Source organism: Macaca fascicularis, chromosome 5 (genome assembly GCF_037993035.2).
Source record: "Macaca fascicularis isolate 582-1 chromosome 5, T2T-MFA8v1.1".
NCBI classification, from domain to species: domain Eukaryota; kingdom Metazoa; phylum Chordata; class Mammalia; order Primates; family Cercopithecidae; genus Macaca; species Macaca fascicularis.
In genome coordinates this window covers 108306582-108325171 of record NC_088379.1, presented here as the reverse complement: position 1 = coordinate 108325171, position 18590 = coordinate 108306582, and the positions used below count along the sequence as shown (strand labels likewise).

The 18590-nt window shown below is 38.7% G+C and overlaps 1 protein-coding gene across 14 annotated transcripts in view; it reads left to right on the top strand.

The window, feature by feature from the left end:
• Nucleotides 1-18590, top strand: part of MANBA (mannosidase beta) — a 135692-nt gene extending 117102 nt beyond the window's left edge. For 11 of the 14 annotated variants that reach the window (XM_074040227.1, XM_074040229.1, XM_074040228.1 and 8 more), the window contains 5 exons: nt 938-1102; nt 9496-9640; nt 13351-13493; nt 14310-14567; nt 17347-18590. In XM_074040227.1, the coding sequence (XP_073896328.1) occupies nt 938-1102; nt 9496-9640; nt 13351-13493; nt 14310-14567; nt 17347-17571 (936 nt within the window). In that variant the 3' untranslated portion in view covers nt 17572-18590. Of the gene's footprint in view, nt 1-937; nt 1103-9495; nt 9641-13258; nt 13494-14309; nt 14568-17346 lie in introns of all 14 variants that reach the window. The other 3 variants (XR_012434979.1, XR_012434977.1, XR_012434978.1) reach the window with 2 other exon arrangements.

The window sequence follows — 18590 nt, the reverse complement described above, 5'->3', positions numbered from 1 at the left end:
CTTTTTTAATTTTCAGGTTTTTGGGTGGAGGGGCAGACTATGTTTTTTCAAAGTCTGTGTAACTTGAATTAAAACTCTGGATGTTTTCAGATGTAGCCAGCAATTGTCTTCTTTCTTAAGTACTAACAGTGCATTAAATTATAGGCCTAAAAGCCAGAATGATTGCTTTTTTTCTCTTTTATTGTAGAAGGTATACTCCAACAAATGTGAGTTTTTTTACTTTGTTTTTTAATTTGAGCTGATGATAAAAGAAAGATCCTGTATGTTAGGATAAAATGGATAAAATAAAGATCCTATAATTTGGGCCTGGCTTAAAAAATGAAAGATTGATTTTTTTGGGGGAGAGAAGTAACATTATTTGGTTTGTGTTTTCAACTATATAAAAATTAAACATATGCATCGGTTTCATTTACTAATCACTGAGAAACAAGTGAGCAGTGTAAGTGCTAAAGCATTTACTCTCATAATATTCCTATTACAGTGTAATAGGTGTTTTATTCCTATTTAAGAATTGTGACAGTTTTAACAGTGTCAACTGCATTCTATTATTAAGTTTTGACAAATGAATACTAGATAAAATATTTACCTAAGTAGATAAAATGATATTTTAAAATACTTATAGTAAATGTTTCAAAAACCAGCAATATGTTTTGATAAAACAAGAATCTTAAGAGAAACACCAAAATATAACTTTCTTAGTTGGAGGAAGGGAGGATATACGTACCAAACCCTAGTTTTGTGATTCTACTTTCCACAAGGCTAGTCCTTCACTGAACAACAAGTAGGATGGCAAAACATTTATGAAACTGGAGCCACAGAACAAACCTCGAGCTTTTTTAACTTTCGAGCTCTAACTTTCCAGATTTGTTAGGAACTTATAGAAGAGTAGTTTTACTGCTAACTTTCAGATTTCTAATTCTTATTCTTTATTCGAAAGGTCTCATCTACAGAGGACTGGTCTTTCAGTAGCAAGTTTTCACTTCATCGACAACATCACGAAGGTGGTAACAAACAAATGCTTTATCAGGCTGGACTTCATTTCAAACTCCCCGAGAGCACAGATCCATTACGCACATTTAAAGATACCATCTACCTTACTCAGGTAAGTCGTTTTCATTCTAGAGTTGAACAGGTTCCTGCAATTAATGTAAGAGATTATGTAGATTTTGTAGGCCATATATGGTGAAAACTATTCAAGTTTTCATTCTACTGCTTAAGGAATTTATTTTCTTCAAAGAACATATATGATGACACATAGGACATGAAATAGTTCATTTTTGGCATTTGCCTCTTACAAAAACAGTTCACAAAATTCTGAAAGAAATTGTGTATGAAAATATTCTCTACTTCAAGATTGCTCTAAAGGTTTAGTAATTAAGGCAGTGCCATTTCCCAAGGATAAAAATAGAACAACGGAACACAATACAGTCCAGAAACAGATCCCTGTATAATATAGACACCTGATTTATGGCTGTGATGCCACCACAATTGAGTATGAAAAGAATCATTTATCAATAAACAGTGCTGTATCATGTGGATGCCTTTATGGGAAAAGAAATGAACTTGATTCCCTATACAAATTAATTTGATTGTTGGGCATGGTGGCACACACCTGTAGTCCCAACTACTTGGGAGGCTGAGGTGGGAGAATTGATTGAGCCCAGGAGTTTGAGACCAGCGTGGACAAAATATGAACAACCCCATCTCTAAAAAATAAATGAATAATAAATTTTAGAAATTTCATTTGATCAGTGACTGGAGACTCAAATGTGAAAGGTACTACAATAAAGCTTCAAGAAAACATGGAATAGCTTCATGATTTTGGGATAGGTAAGAGTTTTTATATAGAACATAGAAAGCACTAACTAGAAAAGAAAATATTGATAAATTTATACTCCATTGAAATTATGGACACCATTAAGTATAAAAAACACCATTAAGAGCGAGAAAAGGCAAGCCACAAATTGGGGACCAGTAGTTTTAATTCATATATTTGATAAAAGATTTGTATCCAGGATAAAGCAATTCTTATTGCTTTCTATAAAGCAATAAGAAAAAGCCTGACAATCTATTTAAAAATGGACAAAAGTCTTGAACAGGTACTTCACCAAAGAAGATATCCAAAGGGTCAATAAATACATGAAAATGTACCCAATCTTGTTTTAAATAAAGAACATGCAAATTAAAGCCATACCAGGATACCCCTACACACCCAGCAGAATGGCTAAAATTAAAAAGATTGACAATACCAACTGCCGGTGAGGAAGAGAGACAGCTGGACATTTTAGACATTGTTAGTAGGAGTTTTAATGTGTTTAACCACTTTGGAAAATTTTATAGCAGTTTCTACCTAAGCTAAATGTTTGCTTCCTGTTTGAATCAGCATTTTTGCTCCTAGCTATGCCCCTAAGAAAAATGAGTTAATATGTCCACCAATGGATTTCTCAAATAATGTTCATTGCAGCACTATTCACAATAGCCCCAAAGTAGAAACAACCTAAATGTCCTTTAACAGGAGAATTTATAAACAAATTATAGTATATTCATACAGTGGAATACTCCACGGCAATAAAAAAAGAATAAACTACTGATAATCAGCATGAACTTGGATGGGTCTCACAGGTATTACATTGAGTAAAAGAAACCAGACATAAAAGGATACATAACTGTATTGATTTCTTTTATATTGAAATTTAAGTATGTTATAGAAAAAAGTACAGATTAGAAAAAAGAGCAATCAGGATGATAGAAAGCCAAGTAGTATTAACTATTCTTGTGGAGGAGGGTGTGAGCAGTGATTAGGAAGGGGTACAAGAGAACTTTCTGTTTTCTATCTTGACCTGAGTGGTAGTTACATGGATGTATGCATATATCGAGATTTGTGAATGTTACAGCGTGCAACTTGCTGGATTTTAAAAACAGTTCTATCAAGGTATGATGGACATATCATAAAATCCACACATCTTAAGAGTACAGTTAAGTGATATTTATAGAGTAGTGCAACCATCACTATGGTCCGATTTTAGAATATTTTTGTCATTCTAGAAAGAACCCTTGTACCCATTTACAGTCACTCCCCTTTCCCACCTCCAGCCACAGGACAACATACATCTATTTTCTGTCTCTATAGATTTTACTTTTCTCAGCATTTCATGTAAATGGTATTATAAATACGTGATCTTTTGCATCTGGCTTCTTTCACCTAGCATAAAGTTTTTGAAGATCATCCACGTTATAGCATGTAGTTCATGTCCATTTTCTTGCCAAATACTATTCAGTTGTATGGATATACACATTTTGCTTATCCATTCATCAGATTCATCTGTTGATGGACATTTGTTATATTGTATTCCAATTTTTGGCTATTATGAATAATGCTGTTATGAATACTCATATACAAATCTTCGTATGGACATAGATTTCCTTTTCAAAGGGTAGAAATATACTAATGGAATTGCTGAGTTATATAACAAATTTATGTTTATCTTTTTAGGAAACTGCCAAACTGAATTTTGGATGATGTTTTCATTTTACTTTTTTCATTCACCTATTTTAGTTCATAAACCTGTGACCACACTTAAGACTCCATTAAAGTCACTGCTTATTTACCTGCTGTTTTTGTCATTCGTGTTTGAAGTTCTTAGAGAGGAGGTAAAAGCCTAATCCCAATCATAAAAGTTGATCTGAAGTAGATAGGAAAATTGTAAAAACATAATCACAGTTAAATTTTCCTATCTTAGTATCTAAAAACGTACGAATTTTAATCCAAACTCATGCTCACACCTTCATCAGTTTTCTCCTATAGGAAAACACAAACCCCATGATAGAAGCTAAAGCAGAAAACTGTAATCTTTTTTAGAAGGTGACGAAATGATTAGGAGAATTTTAATGTTTCAATCATAATCTTATGGGTTAGGACAGTTTTGCCAGGGTGATGTGTAATTCACGAACTTACCAGAACACAAGGTTAAAGGCAATGCTGGTGTCTGTCCCTTGAAATGTGTTGCACTTTATCTTTGAAGTTTTCCACAGATGATATTCTGTTAAAGTGTTCTGATATATAAAATAGGCTGATTAGTATTTGTGTGTGTGTTTAAGAGACTTTTCTGCTATTGTTTTTTATGCTGGATTTTCTCCTTCCGACTGTTTATTACTCTAACTTTATTATTTTCCTCAAAATTATATTCCAAGAACTGACAGAAATAATTTTTCTTTTCAGAACTGATCAGCATTCAAGGTCCATAGTTAGGAACTGGGCATACAGGTGGAGTTATTTGTTGCCAGTTTTTGTTGATGATGGTTTTGTCTGAGAATTTAGCACTGGTGTCCTCTCAGGCTTTGGCTCAGAATTGGACTTGTCCTCGTGTGGCTTGTGAGTGTCTACCGTGGCACTTTCCAACCTACTAGATGACATCTGTGATGAAAGAATTCAGAGTTATGATTATTTTGTTTTGTTTTCAGTGTCAGATTTTCTTGACTGAAATATAGACAGAAAATGTTAGGGTTTTAGGGTTTTTCCTTGTTACTTTGATTTTAGAACAGTCCTCTTTAATCTGTGTGTTAGAAATAAAACACTTCTCTGTTCCATTTTCTATATTCCTACTCCCACTCCTGTTCTTTTTCTCATAGTCTGTCATACTATTCTGAAGAACACACTGCTTGCCTATGTGCCAATTTTTAGATGGTTTATTAATTAAGGAATATTTGCAACTGTCAGCAAAGTCTTAGCTGAGAAAGCTGTCCAGTAAATTTCTTCACGTTCAGATCCTTCCCTATCTTCTCTTTATCTTATAGTCACAAAGATATCCCTATGGGCTCTTGCCTCTTTAATTCTCCTAGTATTCCAGGATAATCTTGCCTCACCTTTTACTATCTCCCTTTCCCTGTTATATTGTATTCCAAATAGCGCGTATACATGAGCACACCCTCTTAAGCTATGTTACACAGATCTCACTCTCTAATTTGAGGACCAGCTATCTAAACGAACACATCTAAACTAACTTTTAAGTAACTTACTCTACCAGCATGGCCTCTTATTGGCCAGTAAGAGAATAGGCCAGGCCAAGGACATTAGTTACCAAGCCCTTAGCTTACAGCCTTCTCTAGTGCTTTTGTTTATTCTTCATGTATCTATTGAACATCTAATGATGGCTTGGGGATGTCCTTCAGAAACTCATTTTCTTTAGGGGCCCATTTTATCTTCCCATGCTGTAAGCAACTTGATCATAAGAACTAAGGACAAAAGGTAGGTGATGCTGCAGGCCCAGGTTTTGATGATACCTGCTGCCCTAGAATAGTTATTTGTTTGGCAAGTAGCACTGAGACATGATGGAAGATCCAGGCCATACAGAGCATTTAAGATGAGAGTAGGGTGGGCAAAGGAGGGGAATGAAAGAGTGACCACTAACATTGTATATTATGTATAGGAGTTTGTATAGGCATCATGTAATTTAAAAATCAAGCAAATATTTAGCATTCTTTGGGTATCTACTAAATGCCTGGTCCTGGGTCATGAAGTGCTTACACCCATATCACTCTTTTCCATTTTATACATGAGTAAACAGGCTCAGAAAAGTTAAATATTTTGCCTAAGGACTCAGGGCAATGAATGGAGTAGGGTTTCTGCTTTTTAACCTGTAATATTCTGTCCCTTCACAGTTGTGATAATGGTGTTTGGTTAAATTGTTAACAGTAATTTTCAGCAATTAAGTGAAGTGGGCATCAGAAATTTGGCACATTAAATAAAGACCTCATTAGAACACTGGAGAAAACCAATGAAGCCAAAAGTTAGTTCTTCGGATAGATCAACAAAATTGACAAACCTTTAGCTAGACTGGCCCAGAAAAAAGAGAGGACACTCAAAATACTAAATTAGGAATGATAGAGGAAATATTACTACTCACCTTACCGAAATAGATAAGGTGATAATATATACACAATTATATGGCAACAAATCAGATAATTTAGATGAAATGGATGAATTCCTAGAGAAACAACCCATGAAAACTGAATCAAGAAGAAATAGAAAATCTTAATAGCCCTATAACAACTAAGATTGAGTTAATTAAAAAACAAAAAAACCTTCCCCTAAAAAGAAAAATCCAGGACCAGATGGCTTCACTAGTGAATTCTAAGAATGTTTAAAGAAGAATTAAAAGAAACCCCTCATTAACTCTCTAAAAAGTTAGTAATAAGAGGAGGAAACACTTAACTCATTCTGTGAAGCCAACATTACCTTGATACCAAAACCAGACAAATATATCTCAGGAAAAGCAACCTGTAGACTCATAATTCATGAATGTAGACAGAAAAAAAATCCTCAATAAAATGCTATCAATCCAAATCCAGCAGCATATAAAAAGGATTGTATACCATGACTATGTGGGATTTATCCCAGGAATGTAAGATTGATTTGACATATGAAAGTTAATCAGTGTAATAAACCATATTAGTAAAGAAAGAAAAAATACACATGATCATCTCAATAGATGAAGAAAAAGCATTTGACAAATCTTATACTGTTGAAAAAAAGATTTTAAAACTTGCTTCGAATCTACAGTAATCAAGACAGTGTGGTAATGACAAAAGACCAGGTATATCTAATAGATTGATTCAATAAAATTGAGAATCCAGAAACAAATATACATTTATGGTCAATTGATTTTCTTTTTTTAAAAAATTAATATTTCTTTATTTTAATTGATAAATTAAAAAATATATATTTATGGTGTACAACATGATGTTCTGATATGTGTGTACATTATGGAACGGCTAATTCAAGCTATTTAACATATGCATTACCTCACATAGTTCAAGTGTTCAAGCGATTCTCCTGCCTCAGCCTCCCGAGTAGCTGGGACTACAGGCAAGTGCCATCATGTCTGACTAATTTTTTGTATTTTTAGTAGAGACGGAGTTTCCCCGTGTTAGCCAGGCTGGTCTCCATTTCCTGACCTTGTGATCCGCCCACCTTGGCCTCCCAAAGTGCTGGGATTACAGGCATGAGCCATTGTGCCCAACTGAATAGGCATATTTTTAAAACTGAAATACACTTGTCTGCTAACAGTGGACTGAGTAATATAGAAAATGACTAAGCATTTATTCCTTTTATGTGTAAAGATTGCCCTTTTTAGGAAAGGATGCATGGATGTGTAAATATAGGTATGGTTTTTAAAGGGGAAGTTCTAGAGATTTTCCAGGGAACTAGGATTGTACAACATCCCTTTAAGAAGTTTAGTGGGCAATAGTCTTCTGCATTTTTATGAACAAAGGTGTCATTCATTAGCCTTGACTGGTACCCACTGGTTTGGATAGATTCAGGTCCATGTTATTAGCATGGTACCATCTGTGTGTGGAGTGTACCGCACTGTGCTGGAGCCTGGAGCACACAAGAGTCTTGGTTATGCTCTTTCATGCTAATTTCCTGTAAGAGAGGCTACTAGACAGAACCGCTTTGTGCTCTTCTCTTTTCACTGCTAGTGAGGGTTAGGAATCCTACTTGCATTTAAAATTTTTTCAAATTTTGAAAATTCTAAGGGACTAATACATTTTACCTATTATACCAGGAAAAATAAGTTATAGTGAGGAGATTAATGTTAGAATGGATATATGAAATAAATATATCTTACAGATAATGCTGAAAATTGATATAGTTTAGAGACTAAAAACTCAAATGTTTATAGGGGCCTTGGTCATTTTGAGGTGGCACCAATGCACTTGCTTTGTGAGATTCTTACTTTAGAACATTTTTTTCCAGCTACTGTTGCTGTGGTCCTAGTGGTCTGGTTCCTGAATGAGAAGACATTGCTTTGTCTGCTCATAGCTAGAACCATCTCTTGCCTAAATGGTCTACCTAAGTCCGCTCCAGCCCCCTTGCAATCCCTTCCTCCTTTAGTAGTCTCAGTTATCTTTTGGAAATGTAAATCTCTTCACGTCACCCTTTAGTTTAAAAGCCTTTTGTGACCTCCATTTGCCTTTAGGATGCACACCAACACCTTCAACATGCGGCCTTCCAAGGTCTGGTCCCTGTGATTCTCACCAGCTTCTCTTCCATTGCTTTCGACTTCCTGAGATCAGGCCCTCTTGGCCTTTCTTCAGTTCTTAGCCGACCTGACATCCTCCTCCCATGGCATATTGTCCTCTCTGGAAGGTTCTGCCCTCTCTCTTTTTCCCATTTCTCTTCTTTTGGGCCAATCCTCACTCTATAGCTCAGCCCAATTGCCCCACCATATGAGCTTGTAACATCACACACCTCTCCTACTTAGCATTGGTACTGTTTAATGATGACATGCCTTTCTGTGATTCTTTGATGAAGGCCTGTCTCCCACAAAAGCTGATAAGCCCCATAGGGTGGGCTGTTTTTTTTTTTTTTTTTTTTTTTCTGGGAGGGGTGCCCACCATTCTCAGTATGTAACATATCCTGCAGGTTCTTATTGAATATTTATTGACTGGCCACAATTTCTTCTTGCTTCCCTTCTGGAATTTGACGGCTGTGACTCATGTAAGTCATAACCTCATCTATGACTTCCTTACTGGTCAGCCTTCCTCTATCTAAAGGTTCTACCTTTATCTGAGCTTTTTTGCTTTTATGGGAAAGTGTCTCGGCTTAGTCTTTTGGTGGCCATATGCACCATTCTTTTTCTTCCTCTGTGAAAACCCCAGCCCTACTCTAGGGCCATCTTATTCTCTGACAAACTTTGCTGCTCTGACCGTCTCTGGGTTCTCCTCAGTGGCCCATTCATGCGCCCCTCCTCAGCACAGCTTCAGGCTAAGAGCATGTGATTCATATGTGTCAGTAACAGCAGCAATAAAAGAGACTGATTTTTCAGTGATGATGTCAATAATCAAGGGTCCTGTGTGAAGTTCTTTAGTGTCTCTTAAACAAGAGCTAAATTCATTTGTCTCGTTGCTGCAATTTACCATCTGTTCTGCTACAATGAAGGAATTCCATTCATGAGAAATCTTACATTATCAAAAATCATGACATCAAAACAGTTGTTTGACTAGAAAAAAAGAATTAGGGATTGGATAATATCAGACTCAAAATAACAATGTTATTTTTCTTATAGAATTTTTTTCTAGTAAAAGTTTTTCTTAAAAAAATATCTATGAAGGTATTAGCAAAATGTATCAATGAAAAGAATCTAGTTTTGAACTACATATAGCATTTGCTCTGGAATAGTAGTTTTTGTTTCTCTTTATTGCCTACACTATCATTATCAGATAACCTTTTACACCACCCTATTTCCATTGTCACAATAATGATACACCAAGCCTACCAGACAAACCCACTGTTACAGACAACAGCTTCTCTCATGCTAAAGGGCTACTTACAGATCTAGTATAATGTATTCCTAATACCAATTAAATTCCCTAATTTATCCAAATTGCTCCCCCAAAAAAACCCGAAAACGAAACTAAACCCTGTATTTTTCTCAGATCTAGGCAGTCTACATCAAACAGTAACACCAGTGTATGAATGTTTTCTTGAATCAGGTGATGCAGGCCCAGTGTGTCAAAACAGAAACTGAATTCTACCGCCGCGGTCGCAGTGAGATAGTGGATCAGCAAGGGCACACGATGGGGGCGCTGTATTGGCAGTTGAATGACATCTGGCAAGCTCCTTCCTGGGCTTCTCTTGGTGAGTGTTTCAGCGTTCTTTGTGTAAGTGAGAGAAAGCAACACTGTGGGGAGAGGGACTGAGAAAGCACAGAGCTGGAGGGGTCAGATTAGCCCAGGCAGAACTATGACCCAAAGAGGTCATTCTTTAAAAAGCCCGCCGAGGAACTACCTCCACCCAGCTCACCTTAGTAGCCTTTCCATGAGCCTTAGGGTCAACCTCATTATGAGTTCTGTGCCGTGCAAAGTTGCAACAGCAGGCTAAGCATGGGATAGATTCCTATACAAAAGTCTCAGCCACGTGTCTTGTTATTACTGCGTAGAATTTTGAATTTATTTAAGAGGACATTCCGGGGCTAAAGAAGCGTGAACTTAAGCATCCCTTCTTCTGTGTTGGAGAATTCAGTCAGGTAGAAGTTTCGTCTGGTTATGTTAAAGTTTCCCTTTCTCTGATTCACCTTTAAGGACAAATAAAGATGTTCTTTAAGGACATAATGAAGATGTCTGTTAAGGCCATCTTTATTATGCCCTATTTAGCTCTTGGGGAAAAGATAGTAGAGGCAGAATCCCGAATGGGAAAGGTGACCAGTTGAAACAGTTCAACTAGCAACAGGTGAGATGACTGGCATGGAATCTGCAGTTTGAATTATCCTATCTATTCTGGTACATTTAAAAAAAATTAAGGAATAATAATGAGCCTTTGCCCTTCACTAGAGGTGACTTGAAACAAAGTTCAGTTAATAATGTAAAGAATAGTTTGGGGTCATGAGGCAAGGTCACAAAGTAGGAAGGCTGGATAAGGTGTTTTTTTTTTTTTTCTTTTTTCTTTCTTTCTTTCTTTTTTTTTTTTTTTTTGAGATGGAGTCTTGTTCTGTCATCCGGGCTGGAGTGCAGGGGGTGAGGCTCTTAAACTGGCTGTGAATGCAGATCAAAAGAAATTCATTCCAAACATGTTTTCATTACTGCCAGATGGGTGACTCTTACAGAGAATTGGATTTCTAATCCAGTTTCTCTGACCAAACTCTTTATCAGCACCAACCAGATAAGAGAGCATTGAATGAGAATCAGAGGTAGAATTGGGGGGAAAATCCTTCTAGGATACTGGAAAGGTAGACAAAGAGATATTGTTCAGAGACTCTTGGATACTGATCCTGCTTTCTGTCTGTAGATGAGGTTGTGGACTTCTGAAACTGAGTTTGATTCAAGAAATGGGAGAGCCCAATTTTTGTAAATATTCCTTTAAATGATTCCATGTAGATTATTCCTGAGTTCCTCAGGAAGTATAGGTCTGTGGGGAAAAAAAAAAAAAAAAAAACACTCAAACTCCAAGTGCTTTTTTGTTTTGTTTTGTTTTTTTGAGATGGTCTCATTCTGTTGATGAAGTGGTGCAATCATGGCTCATTGTAGCCTCCACCCCACAGGCTCAAGCCTTCCTCTCACCTCAAGCTCCTGAGTACCTGGGTCTATAGCTGCACATCACCATGCCTGGCTCATTTTTGTGTTTTTTTCCTGGAGACAGGGTTTTGCCATGTTGCCCAGGCTGGTCTTGAACACCTGGTCTCAAGCGGTCTGCCTTCCTCAGCTTCCCAAAGTGTTGGGATTACAGACGTAAGCCACTGCACCTGGCCTCAAAGTGCTTTTTTAATTCCCTCACTCCACGACAACAATCCACACAGAAGACTTCTGTGACCAGATGTATGGGAAACTTCCCCCATACACCAAGCAAGCAATCACTTCTGCAGTGGACACCACGCGAGTGCCCTCCAATTTAAGTCTGACGCTATCTACCTACAGATTGTATCAGATTCCATAGGTTGAGAACTCAGTTCCACAAAGCTACCTTCCCCCTTTAGATAGCAGTCACAAGTCTGAGCCTCTAGAACTTCTGACTGACCAGCTTCAAGCTGGGGTTCCCATGACCCCCCCCTTTGGGTTTAATTTGCTAGAATGGCTCACAGAACTCAAGGAAACATTCTGACTGCTGTATTACAAAGGATATTTTAAAAGACACAAATAAACAGCCATATGAAGAGATACATGGGGTGAAGTTTGGAAGGGTCCTGAGTGCTAGAACTTTATCCCTGTGAGGCTGGGGTGTGCCACCCTCCAGGCATGTGGATGAGGCGTGTTCCTCTTTCTGTCAGCCTTCACGTGGTCAGCTATCTGGAAGTTCTTTGAACTCTGTCCTCTTGGGTGTTATCGGGAGACTTCATTGGACAGCCATGATTGATAGCCATGTAGATATGTGATTGGACAAAGTGGGTATGATCTAATACCATTAGACTGAGTGGGGAAACATAGCAAGGCCTGCCCATTCAGCTTCTTGGCCTCTGTGTGAAGCATTTCCTCCTCCAGGTTATGAGGCAGGACACCTTCTGAATGAGTGTCTTATGACCCACAATCAGATTAGAGTCCTGCCTTGGGCTGGTGAAAGGAGGGAAGGAGAAGATCAGAGAGATAGATTCTGTTTTCTGAGGCCTGCTTTTGAGTCCTAACGTACCTCAACATTATAACAAGAGTCTGTAACAAGGGCTATGGTAGTTGTGAGCTAGGAACCTGTATTAGTCTGTTCTCATGCTACTGATAAAGACATGCCTGAGACTGATAATTTATAAAGAAAAAGAGGTTTAATGAACTCACAGTTCCACATGGCTGGGAAGGCCTCACAATCATGGCAGAAGACGAAGGAAGAGCAAAGGGACTTCTTACATGGCAGTGGGGTAAGAGAGAACTTGTGCAGGGAAACGCCTTCGTTATAAAACCATCAGGTCTTGTGAGACTTATTCATTATCACAAGAACAGCATGGGAAAGACCTGCCCCCATGGGAGGTAACTACCTCCCACCAGGTCCCTCCTACAGCACATGGGAATTATGGGAGCTACTGTTCAAGATGAGATTTGGGTGGGGACACAGCCAAACCGTATCTAACTGTAGAAGAAAAATTTTATATATATATATATAGTATCACAGTAGGAAAACCCAAGTACCAGAGCTTGGCTGTTTTCTAAACCCTGGCAGGATCCGGCCTGCCTGAGGAAGATCACCAGCTCCTTGTACTTATTAGAGAAAAAGGGTATCAGGGAGAAGCTGTGACAAGTTTTCTGTATCTGCTTCTGCTCTGGGGGCCTCAAAGCCCCCGTTTAACCGCTGATTAGCCAATAAGTCCACTCCTTATAGTGCCTGCAGGTGGGGAGGTATTTGTTATCCCTTATCACCCGAAATGGTTATACTTTAAAGCAATCAGTAGCTACCTAGAATCTATAAGTTATTATATAAGTTATTATATACAGTCATGTACCATATAACATTTCAGTCAACAACACAGTGCATATATGATGGTGGTCCCATAAGATTATAGTACTGTATTTTCACTGTCCCATTCTATGATTAGAATTACCTACAGTATTCAGCACAGTAACATGCTGTACAGGTTAGTAGCCTGGAGCGACAGGCTATACCATCTTGGTTTGTATAAGTACTCTGATCTCACAGTGATGAAATCGCCTAACAGCATGATTTGCTAATGCCTGCCCAGATGTTGTAGGGGTGACATGACATAATGTCCAGAGTGGCTCAGAGCCCTTCAAAAACATGGGTGCCCTCCACTGTTGACTCTCCCTCACATGCTCACTCCCTTAGAACCCCGAGGAGCCACACGCAGCTGGGCCATTGGACAATGCCTCTCTGACTACTTGACCTTGCCATCTCCTGACACTCTTGATTATTTTCAGAGTATGGAGGAAAGTGGAAAATGCTTCATTACTTTGCTCAGAATTTCTTTGCTCCACTGTTACCAGTAGGCTTTGAGAATGAAAACACGTTCTATATCTATGGTGTGTCAGATCTTCACTCGGACTATTCGATGACACTCACTGTAAGTTACTTGGATTGTTTTCTAAGATCGAAGGGGAGTTTTAGATGATTTCTTTAGTTGTTTGGTTACATTCTTTTGGGAAAATAAAAGAGAAATTAATTGAGAGTCAGAATACATATATTTTAGGCTAAAACCCTGCCATTTATGATGTGACCATAAGCAAAACCCTTCACATCTTGGTGATTCAATTTCTTCCTCTGTAAAATGATACGAGTCTATCTTCTTATGGGGTTTCTATGAGTAGCAAATAAAATAACTAGATGAAAGCAAATCACATATGCTATAAAGTGCCCCTCAAATGCAAGGTTATTTATAATTATGAGAGGCTGGAAATAGTCCAAACTTTATAAAAAGAAATGCTTAAAAATGGCATGTTACAGTGAAAAATCAGTAAAGCTATTCAGAATGGGCATGTGGAAAGCAAATTTGTATTTAAAAAACAAATTTCAGTAAAAAGAAAGGCTAGAAACTCAAAGTCTTAGGTGGCTATAGTTTAGAGGACACTAATAACACTGAAAATAGGTCACATTTACAGAAAAATTACAACACACCAGGTACTGTGCCTTCCATGGATTATTTTTTAAATTCTCACAAGAGTCTGTGACATTACTGCTGTTATTTTCATTCTACATATGAAGAAATGAAGACTGAGAAAGTCATATAGCTAGCGTTTTGCAGGACTTGGATTAACACTCAGGTTTCATAGTCTCTTAACCATTTCTGCTACCCTGACTTGCAGCAATTGTTACTACTATTGTTCCTTAAAAACACAGCAACCAAGAATGCCTGTTTTTATTCTGTTTTATTTCTCCCCAGGTGAGAGTCCATACGTGGAGCTCCCTGGAGCCCGTGTGCTCCTGTGTGACTGAACATTTGGTGATGAAAGGAGGAGAGGCTGTCCGCCTCTATGAGGAGCCAGTGTCTGAATTGCTGAGGAGATGTGGGAATTGCACACGGGAAAGCTGTGTGATTTCCTTTTACCTTTCAGCGGACCATGAACTCCTGAGCCCGACCAACTACCACTTCCTGTCCTCACTGAAGGAGGCTCTGGGGCTCTGCAAGGCGCAGATCACTGTAAGCACAGGTCATGGCGGAGGGCAGGGAACTGTGGCCTTGTGGGGCTCTCCTGCTCTTGGGCCAGCTCCTTGCATCCTGAGATTTGCATGTCTCCCCCTTGATGCTGGGTTTCTCTGAGGCCTGGGGGAAGATTGGCCTCTTCCCACTAAAAGCAAACACCAAATGATTTCTATTTCTAATCCAGGATTTGTCAGAGTTGCTGGTGACCACCACTCATTTGTCCCATCACTCCTCCTTAGTGGGCAGGTGCAGCGAGGGAGAGGAGGCTCGAGTCATCACCACTGCCTGCATGTCTACTAGGTTCCAGGCGCTGTTCTAGGTGCTTCATTCCCTAGTCTCTGACTTTCACCACAGCTCCAGGCATTATCATCTGCATTTTATAAGTGAGGAAGCCAGTTTAGGAGGTTAAGTGATGAGCTCAAGGTCCTGTAGCTGGGAAGCATTGGAGCCCAGCTGACGCAGTCTAATTTTAAGTAGAGTCTATTAATATTCACTCTAGTCTCTTTGATTTATTGCTTCAAAGTAGCTAAATCACCAAATCTTTTTATAATTGCCAAGATATAAAAATGGGATGATCAGGATGTGGTGTTATAAAAATTGTGCAGCTGGAGAATTTGGAAGTTGTCTAGTAGTTTGAAAACCTTTCCTTCCTTCTCCCCTACACATAGCAATTGGAAATATATGTACGTATATATGTTTTTAAATTTTGTTATCCTATCTTCTGGACACTCGGGAAATACCTTTCTAGAAAGTTATATTCTCTGTTTTTAGAAAATTTAAAATTTGTTTTACACTTTAACTTCATAGAGAAGGATTTTCTACATTTCATTTAGAAATAATCATATAAAAACACCTAATTCTTGTCTTTCATTTGAAAGAGGCCTAACAACTGAAAACATACCTTCTTTCTATAGTCACATAATAAAATCCACGTTATCGAAGAAAATGACTTACTCTTACATATTTTTTTTCCAAAAAAGAAAAAAAAATTATGTACTGGATGAATTTGCAGTCTCTAAACTTATGATTTTGAAAACAAGATTGTTTTCTTTCCTGAGTTAGGCCTTCATTACCTTGAGATGGGAAATTGGGGTGGGAGAAAAGCAGGGCTCTTTCTTTGTTCTACCTCATTTTGATTTCAGTGAGGCTTGTCCTTCTTAAAGAGATAAAATGATAGTAATAATCATGTTAGTTAATGTTTATTTCGGGGTTAATATAGACTAGGCACTTGGCTTCTTTTCTCAAGGGAGATGCCAGAAACTTGTTCTCCCCCTCTCCCTGAAGCCAGGGTACAAGCTTGAACCCCAGGCTCTGCAGTCAGACATACAGAGAGGAGATTTCCAATCCCAAGAAGATAACCAGCGTGAGCATGGCACCAGCATCTCTTTCGGCCTTGGTCTTCCAGCAGAAGCTGATGCTACCCTCGCAGCTTCCTGGGCAGGCTAGCATGAGCCACATGGACCTTGTTCCTGTGGCTGCTTTAGGACCTTCACTGGAACAGCTGGGCGGTGTGATCTGGGAATTTGCCATCTAAATTCAAGCCTGAATCTCTGAGACTGAAGAGCTACCCGATGCACTTTATTAAGCTTCTTTTCTGCTTCTATCAATATAGGTTTCCTTGTTTATAACTCAGAACCCTGAATGATAACATATTACACAAATATGTGAGGCTAAATTATATATAGTGAAAATGGGCCGGGCGCGGTGGCTCAGGCCTGTAATCCCAGCACTTTGGGAGGCCGAGGCGGGCGGATCACGAGGTCAGGAAATCGAGACCATCCTGGCTAATACGGTGAAACCCCATCTCTATTAAAAAAATACAAAAAATTAGCCAGGCGTGGTGGTGGGCTCCGGTAGTCCCAGCTACTTTGGAGCTGAGGCAGGAGAATGGCATGAACCCAGGAGGCAGAGCTTGCCGTGAGCCAAGATCGCTCCACTGCACTCCAGCCTGGGTGACAGAGCCAGACTCCGTCTCAAAAAAAAAAAAAAAAAAAGGCCCTTTGAAATTCTTTATGTCACACATAACATATTATGTAAGACTGAGATGTTGCATCACAAATGCACACATTAAGAAACCAGGTTGCACTCAGCTCCGTGCTCACACTAAGAGACGCTTGCAAACCGCGCCCCGCCTCCCCTGGGGAGCAGCGCATCCTCACTGTGGGCATATGCTATTCGACTAATTAAGTGGAATGGAGCTGACACGATTTAAATTGCACTCTCTCTTTTTGCTGCTATTTTGTGGAATTCACACATGTAAAAAAAAACAATAATGTGGCTTAACAATGCAATAAAAGAGAGAAGCTCTAATGGTAGAGCTTTTGTAAATTTCTGGCAATGGGCTTTCTAGATTTCTGGATCTTTTCAGAAGACTCGAATGTAAGCTCCACAGTTGGGCTCTGTAGCTAGGTCCAGATATATCCTTAGAAAGTCATTAAAACCACCCAGGCTGTATGTAAAAATGTTGCTCTCTTGATGATACGCTGAGAAAAACTGTAAAAGATGTAGAGCTTTGAGCTTCTTGTGAAATATTCTCCTTAATGATTGGAGATGATGTATTTCCTTGGTTTGTGATTATAATTTGGTAACTTTCCATAGCCTATAGTCATTTTCCATGTATTGTTATGTGTTTGAAACTGCACTGTAGCAGTTGTAGAACCAAAGTTGTGGGCAATGCACTCCTTATTAGGCCCACATAAATGTTTCCAGGAACTTATACAGACTGTATCACTCTTCCCTCATCCTTCACTTCATTCATTTTTTTTTTCTTTTTCAGGCCATCATCTCTCAGCAAGGTGACATATTTGTTTTTGATCTGGAGACCTCAGCTGTCGCTCCCTTTGTCTGGTTGGATGTAGGCAGCATCCCAGGGAGATTTAGTGACAACGGTTTCCTCATGACTGAGAAGACACGAACTATATTATTTTACCCTTGGGAGCCCACCAGCAAGAGTGAGTTGGAGCAATCTTTTCATGTAACCTCCCTAACAGATATTTACTGAAGGAATCTAGGTTGTATTTTCAGTGGACAATGGGAATAAAGCATTTCTAAAGCACTGGCTGGAGAGGAAGGGAACAGAGACAAGGAGAGAAGCCAAGGGACATGTCTGTGTGCCGCCACCCATCTGAGCGATTGCTCTGCGAAGAGTTGTACACTGAACACTTTCAGGGGAGGCTGTTTACCCAGGCAATGTCCTCAAACAAGCCTGTGCCGGGGTGTCCTGGAGTCTCTGCCAGGACTGTTTTTAGCCCTTCACCTTTCAGCTTTAGCAGGACCTGAACCAGTTATAACAAGATGGCCCTGCAGCTGGTTACAAGAATGTGACATGGCAGGATCTATGGAACCAAACGGAAGGTTTTGAGGTGATGTAGGTCTTTCATAGTTAGCTTTGGGGAATACTGAATACACAAATGAAGTGCTTTGTTATTATTTCAGGGGGAATGGCGATTGAAGTGCTACAACAGAGATTTCGTGGTGGTAGCCATATTGATAGACAATTTAGGAGGTTTATTGTTGCTATTTGATTACTGTTTGGGGTAGGAAAACTTTTTCATTTATGGGTTTTGTTGTAAGATATTGCTTTAACAACAACTTCTTTTTTTAAAGGCTGTTAGAGTGATCTTCCTTTGAAAAGTGTGCTCACATGAAAATGAATGTCACTGAGATCACTGGAAATTTCTAGGGGTTCTGACATTGGTCATCACCCATGTGGGCTTTAGACTTGGCTAAATCCAATATGCTTTCCAATGCAAAGCCTGCGAATTGGATTTAAACTTGTTGGCCCTGGCAGCAAAATGGTGTTCCTTTTAGCTTGAGTTTAAATCATTTTATTTTTATTGGCTAATTATAAATTGCTATGGAATTGTCTTATTATACATTATTCTGTTTATAAAATTACATTGATGATAAAGCAAATGAGGCAAAATGTTAATGAGTAGCTATTTGGGTAAAGGTATATGGGTATTTTTCTGTGCGTGTGAAATTATATGAAAATAAAAGTTACATAAATTACATTGACAA